General features: G+C 54.7%; 1 protein-coding gene across 1 annotated transcript in view; it reads right to left on the minus strand.

The window, feature by feature from the left end:
• SLIT3 (slit guidance ligand 3) overlaps positions 1-17,150 on the minus strand; it is a 530,647-nt gene that overhangs the window by 99,317 nt on the left and 414,180 nt on the right. Inside the window, exons 7-8 of the mRNA XM_059699139.1 lie at positions 6,662-6,733; positions 4-167 (exon numbers count right to left, since the gene is read on the minus strand). Of these exons, the coding sequence (XP_059555122.1) occupies positions 4-167; positions 6,662-6,733 (236 nt within the window). The remainder of the gene's footprint in view (positions 1-3; positions 168-6,661; positions 6,734-17,150) is intronic.

A 17,150-nucleotide genomic window follows, 5' to 3' on the forward strand; every position in this document is an offset into this window, starting at 1 on the left:
CACCTGGGCACACGTACTCCTTCTTCTGCACGTCTGCCACGTTGAAGCCCCTCAGGTGCACGGGCGCCATGCAGAGTGTGAACTGGCCAACCGTCCGCCGCTGCCGCAGCCAATCCGAGAGCCAGGCCAGGTGGCAGTCGCAGTGCAGGTGGTTGGAGTGGAGGCGCCTGGGAGAGGAAGGGACAGAGGGAAGACGCTGTCACAGGCTGAACGGAGGGGGCCAAACCTTTCTCCAGCGTGATACCCTCAGCAGCCCCGGGGAGCACGCCCCTCTGCACAACTGAGTCACCACAGGAGTCTCAACCCTAACGTCCCTGAGTCACAAACTACAGTCATCGCCGCATGCAGGCCCCGTCCCACGGATGCCTCCTGGGTTCTGAGCAATTCACTGTTTCTTAATAGTCCTTCCACACTCTTCTCCCCCCCAACCCCCCAAAGAAGCCTCAGCACAGGAGGGGAGCGTGGCATCATCACAGTGACAGTCCTGAACGAGCCAAATTTCCACAGGGTGGTTCCTGTGCAGATGGCATTGCTGGAGCTATGATTATGAGTTATTGATGGCTTGAAACAGCGTCTCATCAATGCCACAGTCTATGGAGGCACTGGGCTGAGATCTGAGGTGCTTTTAGCCTTTCTTTCTCTCCCCAGGCGTTCCTTCAATGACCCCCTGCATGTAATCCCAGTGAGCCCCAAACCAATACCACCGGGTGCCCCATCAGGTTGAGCAGGGCCTGGAGAGAAGGTGTGCCCTCTCCACCCTCCTATTCCAATAGGGGGCTGTCCCCACCAGACGCCTACAGTCTCCACAGCCTCTCCACGGTGCCCTGCGTCTGTCTCCCAGCCCAAGCCCCCCTGGCACACCTGCTACCCTGACTGGCTCAGGGACTCCTGAGAAGACCCCCTAACCAGTCCCAGGACTCTGGCTTCTCCCTCTAGTAGCTGTGATTCCAGATCAGTTTCTCCTTGAGTGAATAAGAGACCAAAGAGCCGCCTGCAGGTCCTAATTCCAGGGGAATCCTATCTGGTTAAGTGGCCCAGATTTCCTTCCCACTAACCGGGGGCAAACTCAGGATGTGCAGGGGCTTCTAAACATCCTTCCACAAGGTTTCTCTCTCAGGGGTTTCCAACCTGCTCGTTCCACCAGCCCAGGTCATTGGGAGTGGTGGTAGGACTTTAAGTCACCTCAGCTTGCCATACACTTGGCTTTCCGATGCAAATGTCAAACACCCAGCCCTGGGCATGCTAATCAGCCGGCAGTGTCAGGGACTTCCACTCGGTGTCCAGCCATGAGACTGAGGGCCGGCAGGAGCAATGGCCAGGCCACCTCTGCCTGAAGTGGAGAGAGCGGAAGGGCTCTTGACCACCCTCCGCTTAGCGCAAGGTCAACATTGCTAACTGTTGGCCAATGGTAGCTCACTTGTGCCCCCCACAGAAGCAAACCTCTGGCCGGTCAGGTCCAGTGGAGGTCTTGCAGGCTAGGGGGTCCACATCCCATCATACCAGACGAACTAAATGAATGTGAATCCCACATAGAATGTCAAATTTGTCTGCTGAAAATATTTTAAAAGATTTTTATTTCAAAACTAGAGGCTCAGTGCACAAAAATTTGTGCACTCGGGGTGGGGGGGGTCCCTCAGCCTGGCCTGTGCCCTCTCGCAGTCTGGGACCCCTCGGGGAATGACCACCTGCTGGCTTAGGCCTGCTCCCTTCAGGGTGGGGGTCCCCACTGGGGTGCCTGGCCAGTCTGGGTGAGGGACTGAGGGCCATTTTCAGGCTGGCCAAGCACCCCCCCGGCGACGGAAGCTCCCAGCCTCTCCTTTTTTTCTTTTTTTTTATTCTGAGATTTATTTACCTTCTATAATTGAAACTTTGTTGCCTTCAGGGGAGCTCAGAGCTGGCCAGGATGGGTGGGAAGCTTGGGTTCCTCCATCACTGGAGCAACCAAGCCTCCTGCTCGCTCCAGCTCCATGGCTGCTGGCCACCATCTTGGTTGGGTTAATTTGCATATAGTCGCTCTGATTGGCTGGTGGGCATGGCTTAAGGCATACTGAAGGTATGGCCAATTTGCATGTTTGTCTTTCATTAGATTAGATGATTAATTTTGATGGTGCAATTTTCTTTTTGGACTCCAGAGCCAATAATTAAGGTCAAACACATTTTAATAGGCTCCTAAGTCCAAGACACAGTGCCTATCATGGGCCCCAAGCCATTTTCCCTTTTGAGCTTAAAGCTCAAACACCCCCCTCCCACCGCCTACCAACCCCCATGCTGCTAAAGGCGCTCTAGAAAGAGATGCGACAGGTGGGAGGGGTTGGGGAGGCAAAGTCCTAAGTTGGGGAAGGACCTCAGTTTCAAGAGGGAACGCAAGACCACTGTCTATTCAACAAAGATGACCCCTTTGTGCTGGGACAGAGAGGGACTGGCATGAGCTTGCAGGTCCCTCTTTCCTAAAGAGCATGAGGAGCGGGACTTCCTGGAAAAGGGCCGCATGAGTGACAGTGGTCTGTCTCCTGACCCATCAGCGAGCTGCCGGGAGAGAGCGGGGACTCCATGGCCACCCCCCTGCCCACAAGGGTCTAGGCTGCCTGGGATGATGAAGTGGTGGTCTGCTGGGAGGCAGGCTGGTGGCACACACAGGCTGAGGGCCAGTCCTGTGTGCCAGGAGGGAGCCTTTGCGTGAGAGTTTGGCTTTCCTTAGGAAAGGCCGTGGAATGGAAGCAGAGGACACAGAGGCCCACGTTGAACCAACCGAGAGTGGGCCCACGAGCCGGATCAATGAGAACGAATTCCTGTCGGTTCCAATCAGGGTAAGAGATCAATGCAAGAACAGAAATGAGGTTTAGGTGAGTCGGATCCTTGCTGAGCAGATTACTTTCTGAGATAATCAAAATGTCAGAGGTCCCCCTTTTGGAAGATTCGATTAGGTGGGTGCTGCCTGAATTCCTGACGGCCAGCCCCAGCCACCTCTCCCCTGAACCTTGCTCCCTGATCCTTAGTCTGTCTTTGTAGGGGTCTCTCCTCTCCCAAGGGGGACCCTGGAGAAGAGGTGACCAAAAATGACCTGGAAGCCATGTGAAGGCTCTTGTCAAAAGCCTGGGACGGTTGGTGGACTCAGTTTCCCCCCTGCTGCACTCTTACCCACCAGGAATGCTGGGAGAGCCCAGCTGGACAGGCTCTTTCATGCCGCCCTTCATATCATGTTGGGGAGACCAGGTTGAGTAGTGTCACCCCCAATGTGAGCCTACGCTGCCAGGAGGAGCATTCCTCACCCTCTGGAGTGAGAAGGAAATGATTTTAATGACTTTCAATAATCTTGGTGGGTCGGGTCGGCAATGACATGGGGGCGACACAGAAGCTCCGGTCACCTGCCTTGGCCCATCTGGGACCTGTTCCTCTGCTGAACAGGATGCGCTCAAGCTCTGAGGTCACACTGCCTGGATGTAACACTGGCTCTGTGCTTTCTGACTGTGACTTTGCGGGGGTGGGGGTGGGGGCGGTGATTTAACTCTGGGCCTCTGGGTTACCCTCTGTAAAATGGGGGTATTAACGATGCCCCCTTCCCGCGATTGTTGTGAGGATTGAAATGATTCCTGGTGAGTGCTCAGTACAAGGCCTGGCACACTGTGATGTTGGAACAACTTATTATTGGGAGGAGATGAGCCTCAGACTCCTTCTCCCAACCTGGGGCCCTGCCCAAGGCATCAAGGTGGCTGGGTGCTTCCTGCACGTGGTCGCGCGGGCTTTGCTGACGGAAACACCATACTCCAGGTCGGCAAAACCACCTTCACAGAAGATAAGGTGAATGGATACAAATGCCAATTTGTAATAGGTGCCTTTTAGCCACAGACGCTAAATTAAATTTCCAGCAAATCCTTTTAGAGGGAGTCAGTGTTCATTTTCTATAAAATGTGGCTTTCTGAATTCAATATAAAAGCTTTCCTTTAGAAATCCCATTTATGACTTCCTTCCTCTCTCCCCTCCCCCCTTCTCCAGCACCAGCCCCCCACCCACCCCCTTAATCACAGGGAAGGGGATTAGTCGGCTCAAGTCTCCAGGGAGCTCTGCACAGAGCCATCTCTGAAATTAAACTAAAGAGAAAATGGCACAAGGCAGGGAGCAAAGGGAGCAGACGAGACTGATTGATTGATTTGAACTCATCAGATGAATGTTCAGGACCACAGGGAAGGATGACAACAGAAACAAGGAGAATAAACTCTTCCATCCTTTTCCCAGACCCCATATCCCCAAACAAAGCGCCCGAGATCCAGACCTGGTCACTCCCTGCCTCCCGCCCCCCACTGTCCTATGGACCCAGCCCAACCTCCGCTACTGCTGCTCCTAAACTGAAGGTAACAAGAGGGGAAGCAGAAGTCACAGGGGAGCAGCCCCAGGAGCTGGCTGCTGATTTCTGCAGGGAAAAGCCATATTTCTCCTAGGCAACCCACTCACCTGGGGACACAGGCCCAGCACCCTGAGACCCACAGCCCCGGCCACACTCTTCTCCAGCCCATTGGTGATTTGATGGGAACTTTGAAAAGGTCTTTGAAGACCCAATGGTTTCTCCTTCAAACTCCGTCAGTGCACCGTCCCATTTTAAAAGCGGGGGAAAGGGATGGATTTTCTTGGCTGAATTATGTTATCATACGAGGGATCAAAGGAAGGGCTGGGGAACAGTGATGGAATCTGGACCCGGATTCTTCTTCTTCATAACAACTAGTATTGGTTGAGTGCACACCATGACCAGACACACCTCAGTGCACTGCATTCTCCCAACAGCTCGGAGGCAAGCATTTCACTCGCTGTCCGTGAAGCAGAGAGATGGAGAAATTGCCCAGAGGAAGCGCCACCCCTTGCACTTACACTCAGGTCTGCATGACTTCCACTCGGAGCCCTAGCATACTCTGCATTGTTTCCTCACACACTTCTCCATTGGTCTCCACTTCATTCCCACCTGAGATAAGGTCACTTTTTCACCCTGGCAGGGGGCCCTTAACGCTTATGAGCATCCTTTGAGCATTGAAAGCTCCTGGAGGGCTAGTGAAGAACAGATGGCGGGGCCTGCCCCAGGAAATCTGATTCCTCGGGGCTGGGGTGGGGCCTGGAGTGTTTTTTTTTTTTAAACAATTTCCAGGTGATGTTGGCCCTAGTAGTCTAGGGCAGCAGTCGCCAACCTTGCAGACCTCGCGGACCTCCAGTGGTCCGTGGACCACCGGTTGGTGACCGCTACTCCAAAGGTTTCCTTAAACCAGCGGTTGCCAACCTTTCGGACCTCACAGACCACCAGCGGTCTGCGGACCACAGGTTGGCCACCGCTGGTCTAGGGACCCCACTTTGGGAACCATTGCTCTAAGGATTTTCAAACCTTTGTGGATTCCATGTTGCTTAGGGGCCATAGGTAAGCTAGGTGCTTAGTACTTGCAGTCCAGATCTCTGGCTAAATAGTGATGATACTGATGACAATGATAATAATAATAAACCATTAATATCAGTTACTGTCCACTCCATGCCAGGCACTTTACATTCACAGAGGAGGCAAGAGACGCCCCGGGGCTAACCATGTGTGGATCAGGTCATGGGGCAGAGGTAATGCACACGATAGAAGATGCTAGAGGGCATTTTCAGTGGAAGATATTGTGCTCGCCAAGAGCCCAAGGCAAAAAGCACCTGCTTAACTAGTGGGAAAGGAGATCCTGCCACAGAACACCTCCCGTAGGCGGTGCTGTCCTTGGGCCCCCATGACCGGCTCCTGTAGAAGGGTGAGCCCGGGCTGTATGTGCCTTCAGCCTGATTTCCATGGCTATTCTGAGGTTGTCCACCCCCCTGGCTTCAGGAAGTCTGGCCCTGTGCCTTGGCCCTAAATGTATTTGGCTGAGAGCTCGTGGGGGCTGGCTCTCCCCTACAGCTGTGATGCACGGACCACTGAAACCCACCAAGAAAAGCAGAGTATGAACCTCTTTGCAAGGCCAGCGGAGCTCAAGTGCAAAGAAATAGACAAAAGGGGTTCTGGCTGAGTAGAGGGGGACCCCCTGGTAATAGGGACATTAAAGCTGCTCTCTGAGTGGGGCGTCAGGGGAAGATTTGCCTCCTGAGTACACACCTTGGAAGGGATAAAGAACCAAGTTACTGTGTTCCAATGTCAGCTACCCTCTGGGGCAGGTGGGCAGGGCAGTGAGGATGGGGGGATGGGAACAAGGAGCAGCCAAGGCTCCCTCTCCTCCCCGGGCCCCAGAGGGAAAACTACTGCGATCACTGGCAATGGGTAGAACCGCCAGGGGCATGACATTCGCTAAGGAGATGGTGAGTCATTGGGTCCCAGTTCTCTATGTTGTGACAAGGGAACACCAACCTACTTTCCCATCAAGATGGAAAACACAAAGGAGATTCCCTCAGCCCAGGAAGGGTCCCAGGATGAAGAGCACGGGTCTGCCTGCTGCGGAGGGTGGGTCAGACCACAGATGACCCCCTGGTCCTCCCCTCCTCCCTCCCCCGTGCCCTCGCTCGCCAACACCCCCTCAGTCAACCGCAGAGGAGGCAGCATCTGGACAGAAAACCCCGCTGGCGGGTCCTAGCACGGGAGGTCTCACGGGAGGTCTTACCCGGCTGCGCTGTGGGCTGCGTGTATGGGGAGCGGGGGTGGGGCAGGGCGGGGAGCGTTACTCACAGGGTTCGGATCTTCGGCATGTGGTTGAAGCTGGTGACCAGGATGCGGCTGATGTTGTTGTTGTTGAGGGTGCTGCGGAGACGGAGGAAAAGGGACATGGTCAGCAGGGGTGGCCTGAGGGGTACTGCGACGCGTGAAGGTGGGGAGGGAAGGATGTGACTGCAAGAGGGACCAAAGATCCGATCCCTAACCACAGGTCATGGGGTGGGGCAGCCAGAGACAGGCAGACGGACGGCTCTCCCTATGATTATGGAATCCGTGATGTCTCTGCCCCTCTGCTGCCCACTCAGTACTTACTGGCCCACCTGGAGCAATAGTATTGCTTCCTGAATCCCGACTAGGTGCTGGGTGCCCCATGACAACAGCTCTCATTCCCACACCTACACCGCCAGCTGGTCTCTCTGTCCTCATCTTAGAGCAGGGGTGGGGAACATCCAGCCCTCGGGCCGCAGAAGGCCCGAGGAATCATTCGGTCTGGCCCTGCTAAGGCAACTGCAGGCGGGACTCAGAATTCAATAAATCTAGGAGCTTTGTCCATAGCAACATACATTTATATTAAGTGAATTATATTAAGGGAATGATGCTATAAATATCCAAATGGCCCTTGGCAGAAAAAAGGTTCCCCACTCCTGTTTTCCAGAGAAGGAAACAGATTTATATCGCTCAGTAACACGCAGCCTTACAAGGGAGGCATTCCCCTCGTGTGAGGGACGAGCGGGCTGAGCTACAGAAAGGCAGGCCGACTTCCCAGGGACCCTTGCTGCTAAGCTCTGGAGATGGGACTTGAACCCAGCGCCATCTTGCTGCAGACCCCTCACGTTGCCCCGTGCACCCACTGCCTCAAAGGATGCCGCGTGGAGAGGTTATCCTGACTCCTCAAGCTCCTCTTATCCACCATAAGGGAGTCCGAGAGGCCAGGGGCTAGGTCTCCTCTTCCTGTGCGCGTCCATGCCGTGGCCGGCAACTCCGACAGCAGGGCATTCGCACTGACTGGGTTCTTTGTACGTGAAAGGAAAGGGAGAGATGTGAGCTCCACAGATGGGTCAGCATGAAAGGAGGCTGCCAGAGAATGAAATCGGGCTGGAGGCACGTTCGGCCGGTACCGGAGCCTGTCGTGGAGGCCCAGGGACTGCACGGCCAAGGCACCGCCTGCAGAAAGCGTCCTGTGGCAGGACCGCCAGGTGCGTTTAGCCTCGGGCTCTTGGCGAGCACACGATCTTCCTCTTAAAATGCCCTCCAGCATTCTCTCTCGGCGCATTACTTCCGCCCCGTGCCCCGTTCCACACATGGCTCGAACTGCGTCTTATATATACCCTAGTTGTGTGGTCTTGGGCAGATGATCAGCATCTCTTACCCACAGGTCTTCATCAGCAGACCTTAGAGGAGAGAATCTGGTCCTGCCTGGTCATTCCTTCCACCCCCACCCCCTTGCCCCCCAGAAATAGAAACAGCTTCGTCCAGCACACAACGGTCCCCAGACCCGCCCCACCCAAGGGGCCCTGCACAGATCCCTTTCCCAGTCCCCGGTGACTGAGCTCACAGCAGGATCCCAGCGATCCATCCCCCTGGCTTCAGGCTGTTCCTCAATCCCCACCCCCCGCCCCCTTCATTCTTGGCCTGTGTTTGGCCGATAAGGCCAGGGGGCAGTCTGTTTACACAAAGGCACAGAACCGCATACTCTTTCTCCCCTCCCTCCCATATTTATTATGTACCTACCGTGTGTCTGGCATTATTTTAGGCGCATCACGTGGTCAAAAGGAATGAACAGACCTGCTCGGCCCACTCTGCAACTCTAATAACCACTTTGCCTTTTATGAAATCGAACCCACAGAGCTGCGTGTTTTCCGTGGCTTATCTTTTCCGTGAGCGAGTGTGTGAGTCCATCCCATCTCCACCTACTCAGGAAGCCTTCAGAGCATCTCATCAGACAGGGCTGGAGACCCTGCCACTCCCATCTGACCGGCGCTCTGGCCTCCACAGGGAGTTTCCTGGGGGTGGGAACTATGACCCCCAACCCCTCTCCACCCGGATAGGAACACCTTAAATGGCACCTTCGTTTCCCCTTCTATCCATCCCAGAGTTCCAGCGCCACTACCAGCTACAGTCTGAGCATCCTCCGTACTCTCAGAGGCAAAAGCAAGACGCCTTGGCAGAGAAGTGGCTTCCTTCCGGCCCGGCCCAGCCGCTCAGCACCGCTGAGTTCACAGCCAGCCCTAATTTAGCTGAACAGACATGCAGTTATACGCAGGGCTTCGACTAACTGCGTCCGGCAGCGGTGACTTATTAATGTATTACTACACTGATATTTAAATGCGAGCCGTAATGAGGGCTATAAAACATTTACGATGATAGCAATTATTCCAGGACCAAGATGACTAAACACAGTGTTCAGACTTCCATGATTTGCTGCAGGGGGCTGGCCAGCCCCGGGTGGCGGAGGGTCGGTCACCTCTTAGATGCGGATCTCCAGGGCAGCTGGAGTTTCTGCTTCCCTAATAAACACAGATTTATTTGATTTCCAGCCTTGGCGGCCGTGGTCTGTGCAGGGAGCTCTGTGCTCCGTTTGGCTCGGGTGCCCCTGCCCAAGCAGCTGGCATCTGAAGGAGGCGTTGTGGTCCAGCACAGCGGAGCGGCGCGGTGAGTATGGCCTCGAACGCCCAGGCCTGGGTTAGGCTCTGGCTCTGCCACCTGTAGCCTGTGCAGCCCCGTTCCCTTAACCCGATTAGGTCTCCTCCTTCATGACGTGGAGATAATCACAACACACTGGCTGCATACAGCCTTAGTGGTGATTAAAGGATATGATACTAATAACTGTCCGTATGGGCTGAGGGCTTATTGCATGCAGGGCCGGCGCTGGGCTACGGGCTCTAGCTGCGCCATCTCACTTAACCTCTCCCCCACCCGATGAGGCAGGCACTCTGTCATCATCTCCGTTTCCTGGATGAAGCAAGCAGTGGTACCAGGACATGACTCCAGATAAGCCTGACGCCTCTATGTGTTGTCTACTGCTGCTGGAACAGGTTACCAATAATTTAGTGGCTTAAAACAACACAGATTTAGTCCTTATAGTCTGGAGGTCAGACGTCTCAAATGCGTCCAAGAGACTGCGTTTTTTTCCAGGACCATCAGGAAGAGAAAATTTTGCAGTCTGTTCAGGCCACCCACATTCCCCGGTGCGGGGCCCCTTCCCCGAGCCATTCAGCCTCTGACTTGTGTCACCACATCTCCTGCTCACTGTGACCTCCTACTTCTCTCTCAGGAAGACCCTTGTGATGCAGGGCAGTTGGAGCCTAACCGGGTAATCCAGGCCCACCTCCCCCTCAGGAGGCTCCATCCCATCTGCCAAGTCCCTTGCATCACAAGTCCCTGGGATCAGACAGGGACATCTCTGGGGGAGCATTATCGGCCGACCCCTATGCCCTTAAGATCGGCACGGAAAGCACGCTGGGTAGCACACTGCCGGGCACAGAGGTAATGTTATAACAGTAGCGTGTTTAGTCCTTTACGGTTTACAACACACTTTCACCTTCATTGCGTTTGACGCCAGCAGCACTTTGAAGTCGCAACTATGGCTCCCACTTTACAGATGAGCAGACTGAGGCCGCGAGGCAAGGGACTGACACAGGGCAGCACGTGAGCTGCCGCAGGATTCGGCCCTGCTGCTCTCTCTTTACACCCCAGTTCCTCCCCACCTGCCCACGCCTCCTGCTTCCAGGGCGGGCTTATTTCTCCAGCAGGGCTGTTCTGTTTTTCCACCAGGGACCCAAAGCTGGAGAGAACCACACAAGCCTCGCACTGCCTCTCCTTCTATCAACTGCCTTAACAATTAACCGGCAGAAAAAGAAAGGGGTCTGACAGCGACCTGCCCCCACTGGATGGCTGGTTCGGGCTGAGCCGTCCTGGCCTCATCGGCGTCACCCTATTTACCTCCACGTCCTGGACAAGTTTTGCCAGTTCCAGCGTCTGGTTTCACCCTCCCTGCTCTGCTCCCGGGGAGCTACTCTGACAAGATATGCTGTAACCCAAGTCATAGGCTTTCCCCCAAGTAAATGCTTTTGATTCAGCATTTTTCAAGTTCAGAGTCAAATTAATTGTATGAAACTTCAGGACTGTACGGGCCTCCCTTTTTGCACCATCACAAGCTACTGAATGGGCGGTTCAGTATGAACCAGAGATAAGGTGCTCCCCGCAACAGGATTTCAAAGACAGGCCACCTACCGCCCACTGTCTCCCGTACAGCCCTTCCCCACGATAAACCCTCTTTACACTGAGACTGAGGTGGACCCGAGACTGTCCTGTTTCTCTCCTGTCTGGTCAGACGTGGAGCATACAAGCGTCATGGAGAGGGATCGTTTTCCTTAATAAAGTGACCCTTCTGGACAATGCTACTGCTACCAAGGCTCCCGCTCTTGGCTCTGAGCGCTAGAAAGAGGGTGTTCCGCCTTCTTTCCAGGGCCCGAGGGGATGAGCGAACTTACTACCGCTTCTCCGGTGCACACATTAAACCTTAACGCCTGAAGAAGTGTGTGCCTCCCTGTGCCCCTCAGTGAAAGGCTGGGGTCCTGCGGCAGACAAGGCCCCCAGGAGTGGCGGATGGTGAGGGAGTGGCACACATCCTGGCCTGTCCAGGGCTTGGCCAGCTCCAGCCCCCGTGCCAAATCTCATCATCCATGGCCTGTTTCCATAAATAAAGTTTCACCCTCTTGCTTACGTACCATCTGAGGCTGCTTTTGTGTCACATGGCTGAGTGGTTGCTACAGAGACCGTACGGCCTCGAAGCCTAAACGAGTTGCTAAGTGGTTCTATGCGGACAGCGTTCCTTGACCTCTGGCCGCTCGCTCTGGGCGGAGCTCCTCTCGCCCCTGCCGGCGACGCACTGCAATGGGCCGGGCCAGTCACCTGGAAGAAGGTCTCCCTGCGCCTAGACCTGCGAGGCTGATGGAATCGGAGCGTGGCAGGCCCTGCTCAGGGACAGGCTGGGGCACCCACCTTGGGCTGGTGCAGAATGAACGCGGGCCGTGGGTCCCAAAGTGTGGTGCCGGGCCCCCCAGACCCACCGGATCAGAAGCTCGGGGGGTGTGGGGGTGGGCGCCTTCTGTGTTTTAAGGGACCCTGCAGAGGAGTCCCAGGCAAGCTCGAGTTGGAAACCACCGACGGAGGGAAGAGCGAAGAACAGCCTTGAGCTGAGTGTGGAGGCAGCGTACAGGCGGCCCCCTGGCTGCCTCTGGGACCGAGGCCTCTGTGGGGAGCACAGTGTTTTCTGCTTAGAAAGAGGCCCGAGCTCTGAAACAGTGCTCAGCCCTCCATGCAGGTGTCTGTCGCCCTTGGAGAGCCCAGCGTGGCGTCTGCCCCAGCTCCCCTCTGCTCTCCGCTGAGGGGTGAGGTGTGGCCCTCCCTTGGCCCCTCCAGAGACCTACTTCGGATCAGGAGGCCCTGCGTCCAGCTGCAGCCACGCCACCCTGGCAACCTTAATAGGCTAACATTTCCCTCTGTCTCCTCCCATTAGGCCTTCGCTTGATCACTGTGCCTCCCTGGCTCCGGGCGTAATCTGCGTGTCGTGTGTCCATAACACTATGTAATTGCTCTAACGCAGCGGCATTATCTGTGAGCATGCATAGCCTAATTGCAAAGCCAGGCATCCACAGTGAGTGCCTTGGCCATCTCCCCGGCTGCCAACCTCCCTGGGGGCGCTCTGGGAACCCCTCTTCTTGCCTCTGCTCGGGTGAGGATCCAGACGCCCTGGCCCATCATCTCTACCTCAAGGCTGGTTACTCCTTAAGTCTAGACAAATACGGTGGTTCCCTCCTTAACGCTGCCCAGGAAGGAGACTCCCGGCGAGTCATCGGCAGCTATGGCAACAGGATGTCCTGGTCTGTCTTCACACCTGTGGGCGCCCAGTGGCCAGTCCTCAAAGCCCAGACCTAAGTGCTTCTGAGAGTGCCAGTGCTGAAGGCACAGGGCCGAGCACTTTCCCACGTTGTCTCATCTAATTCTCTAACCGTCCCGAGACACCACTGCCATTTCATTTTGGACCCTAGAGAGACCAGCGCACTCTACCCGATCACACAGCTAGAGAGAGCGGAGCCAATATTCAAAGCGGGACACGAATGACCATTACACAAACCGCCTCTTACAGGACTGTCGTCCGACAGACGTCGCTGTCCGATTCCCACGCTCCCACGGAGGAGGCGAGTCACACAGGTGAGCAGTGGACTCGGCCTTCATTGACTTCGAGGTGGCAGGGACCAGGGACCCTGGTGCTCACCTCTCTGCCGAGGCTGCTCAGAGCAGCAGCAATGCTGACCCTCCTCTCGTTGGGGAACAGAACTCGCTCAGCACAGAGAGCGAGGGCCGAGTGGAGGCGGCACGGGGAGAGGGCGATTGGGTCTGGAAGCCTTCTATGGTCAAGGCTTGGCTACCAAGTCCAGTGTTGCCCAAAGCTGCCCTTGCTGTTGGCGCGGCTGACGGAATTGTCAGGAATACCAAGAAGCCCCGAGAGTCCAGATCCTTAAGCAAAGCTCATCTCCTGTCTGCCTGGAGCAGGCAACGAGTCCCTGCGGCTGATGGGGAGGAGGGATGAGAGACGGAGGGAGGGAGGAGAAGACGGGCGGAGGCCACCTGCCCTGCATCACCTGCTCTCCTGGCCCATCCTGGGTGCTGCCTGTTCCTCACTGCCGTCATCTCCCCGCGGACCGTTTAAATTAAAGCTCATAACCATTGTGTGGGCATATAATGAAAGCAACTGATGCTGCACTGATTAGCCCATTACTCTCCACTGTTAGAAAACAGTGATCTCACAAGGGGCCTCACTCACTGACGTATAGCAGTCGGCCTCCCATTTGACACCTCAAATTAGCAGCCAAAGCAATAACAGCTGGGGTTTTTGTCTCAATATTTGTACCCGACTCCAAAGTGATTTGGCACCGGGGTGAGCGTTATTTTTAAACACAGCGCTCTCACCGCCAAGTAACATTTTAAATGGTCTCCAGGTGTCATGTAAAACCTACAGAAAGGAATAAAAACAGTCCACTGCCAATCTGGGCCCTTGATGCCATGGATGCTTAGCAGAAGGGCCTGTCTTTGGTTCTCTCTTCACTGTATACTCACATTGTGACGGACAGAAACTCCGCCCAGCAGAGCCTCGCTGTGAGAGAACAACAGGGAAAAGATGCCTCCAAACTAACTGTAAACCACGTGAGTTTAAAAAGGGAGAGACGCCTTTTTCAGATCCCGCCGTTGCTCAGAGAGATGCTGGTCGTCTAAGTCTACACGATGCTCGGTGCTGGTGGCCCCCGGATGCTGAGGAGCTCTTACTCATGTGTTGAGAACATCACAGGTGACCAGCGTAACTGCAAAGTGTACCTTACACAACAACACCAATGAGATGGTCTAGTCTCCTAATTCTATTTCATCTTCTATAAACTGAGGGCCTGGACAGGCAGTCTCATCTGCTACCATTATTTAGAAACCAGGCAGCTACCGGGGTGCCTGGAAACAGACAATTTCCACTTCCGCTGCACTGGGTGTCCAGCCCCGTGAGAGGAAGAAGGGGAAAGTGCTTACTCAGCTGCGTGCACACTAAGAGGGATGGAGCGCACACCTGTTCTGCCCCTGGGTTGGCACATACGACGACTCCATGAATATACACTGAGAGGATGAGTGAGTTTCAAAATGTGAAGGGTCCTGCTTTTGGCATCTTTTGATAAAACACATTTCCACTCTGAACAGCCTCCTGGGCTGACCCGGGAGTCACGAACTCAGGTGCCTGTGGGAGCGAGGTGTGACAGTTACGAACTCAATTGCCTACGGGAGCCAGGCTTGACCTCTGAGTCTGTAAGTGGGCTGCGTGGGGCTGCAGCCACCACCACCCCACGACATGATTGTCACTTCTCGTGTCCAAGGATCGCTGCTACGCTGGGACGTGGGTGCGAGGCTGCCAGCTGTTCCCTTTTGTTTAAAGAGAAAGCCAGACATCTAGAGGCGTTATGTGAAGTCTCCTGCTTTTTTTGTACTGGCGAACCGTAAGGAACAGAAGTCCACACGGAACATACCTGGGGCTGGATCTGGCTTGCAGATGCCTGTTTTCGGTCTCTAAACCAGACAGATTAATTTAATGATTTGAGTCAGATACATACATTTGACACACACATATATATCGCATGATATATATGTATCAAATATGAGTTTAGCGTATATGTATATAATGGAAGAACATTAATGGCATTACGGTGACGTGGTTAAAGCCTCTGTCCCACATGCATCTCCTGACGGGCAGTCTCTAGCTGAGAGACCTTCTATTCCAATGAACTCCCTTTAACTGGTTGAAACTTATTCAATGCTTTCTTCCCCCACACATCATTACTTGAGGGCAAGTTCCTGAAGAAGTTTCTGTTTATAGGGCAAAACTATGTTCCTCCCAGCAGGTGTAACCCTGCCTGTTTTCTGCCCGCTACCCATCGGTTCCGTGGCTAAACATACCGGTCCATTCTCGTGTAGAGTTCGGAACTGAGCCACTTCAGACCTGTGAGCAGAAACACTGCACAAGATGCACGAGGCTCAGTTCCTGGGCTGGATGCCGGGTGGTCCTGCTTTTACCCTCTGATAGTTGTAAGGGGGCGGGGGCTCTCTCAGGGAGCTGGCTGCACCTTACACCTGGGCCAGTGGGGCTCAAAGACGGGCAGGGGCACCCAGTGTTTCCTCGCTGGTCTCTGGTCACCACCAGGTGCCAGGACCAGTGACGGGGAAACCCACCTCTTTCCAGATTGCTCTCCACCAGACAGAAATCTATTGGGGTCCTGGGGCAATTAGCCCCTAATCAGTGGCCGCCTGATGGGAAGGCCCTCATGCTGAATGCAAAATGTTCCTTCTGGCAACATGCTGGAGGCGGAGGGATGGTGGGAAGGCAGGACACACAGGCCAGCTTCATTCACTTTTGTTTCCTTTCTGCTAACACAGGAGGGAGGGAGGTGGCCATCTAGAGCACTGGATAAAGAGTCCGCAGACCCGTCTCCTGGCCTAATTCTTCTGTGAAACTTCCCTGTGGTTGTGGGCAAGTCACTTAACCTTTCTGAGTGGCTTTCTTTCCCTTAAAATGAGGCGGTGGGGCCGGCTGACCCCTGGGTCTTTCCAGCCTACAGTTCCCCTCTCCCGTTCCAATGGGGCTGGCGCTGGCTCTGAGATGCCACATCTGGAGCAGGAGCAGCCTTCCTGACAGCAGTGGAAGGGACGTGGACACCCAGGTCTGTAGAAAGACAGCACATCTGGCCAAACTCAAAGCCGCTCGCACCCGGGTCGGCTCTTTTTCTTCCTTTGTGCAGACACCTGGCTGCGCTGCTGTGGGGTTAACGGCCTGCTCCCCTAACCGGCTGCCTCATCTCCAGCTCACGTACGGAGAAGCGACGGGTCCAGACATGGGGGCGACTCTCCTACCTGCTGACTTTGTGGAGCCATTTCCAGGGCCAAGAGAAGCGAGTAACGGGGACCAGGAAACATTCACGCCGAGAGGGTTTACTCTGGTGGAGACGGCTTTATAATCATACTCCTGGCTTTCCATGAAAGTGCGTCTTTTGGGGGAATAAGATCCAGATGTTTAAATTAAGATAAAGGGCAGAGCGTAGTGGGGGGGGAGGGGGGGAGTGGCAGATATTCCAAAGTATTTAGTTTCAGAAAATACACTGTTTAAACATGGTGCTTCTTAACGAATGGGACGTGACCGCGGAGAGTGGGAGCAGGGCCGGCGGAAGCAGGCCTGGTGGGAGCCGTGGCCTGCCCAGATGGAGTGCCCGCCACGCAGCTGTAAACCCTTCTGTGCAACAAGTGGCCATGAGCCAAAGGTGGCGATTTAAAATTAAACCAATTAAAATGCAGTAAGATGAAAACTTCCGCCTCTCATTTGCTCTAGCCATATTCCAGGTGCTCGAGAGGCCGTGGGCCTCGCTGCACTGTGGACACACAGGTGCCAGCCGCCGTCGCCCGCAGCGGCCCATGACAGAGTGCTGCTCCGGACCATCCTGGCCACCTGTGGGCCCAACCACTTCCGGAACTCACGCAGAGTTGAACGCAGAGACTTTCACATATAATCACCAGAGATTTAGACATTGGCAACTAATTACTGTTATTTTTTAAAAAAACACTGGAAAGACCAAAACAAAACAAAACAAAAAATCAAATCCCACATCTGCAGGGTTCATTCAACCTAAGGGTGGGTAGTTGGGGTCCTCTCATTAGTTATCTGTGGAAGGAGAACGGGGTGTCTAGAGTGTTTGCAATGATCCCAGATATAACCTGGGAGAAGCGGAATCCTACTCCCTCCATCCCTCCTCCTCACCACCCCTGCTCCTGAGTGTCCTCGCAGAGGGGACACGGCAGCTTGGGGAAGGGTCAGAATAGTGCTTGGATTCTCCCAGTTCTGCCTCTTCAGGGCCTCCCTGGGCAGGAGGCCATCCAGCAGGAGGAGGGCCATTTCCTGCTCGAGTTCCTAAGATTTTGG

This window comes from Myotis daubentonii, chromosome 5, assembly GCF_963259705.1.
Source record: "Myotis daubentonii chromosome 5, mMyoDau2.1, whole genome shotgun sequence".
Lineage (NCBI taxonomy): Eukaryota > Metazoa > Chordata > Mammalia > Chiroptera > Vespertilionidae > Myotis > Myotis daubentonii.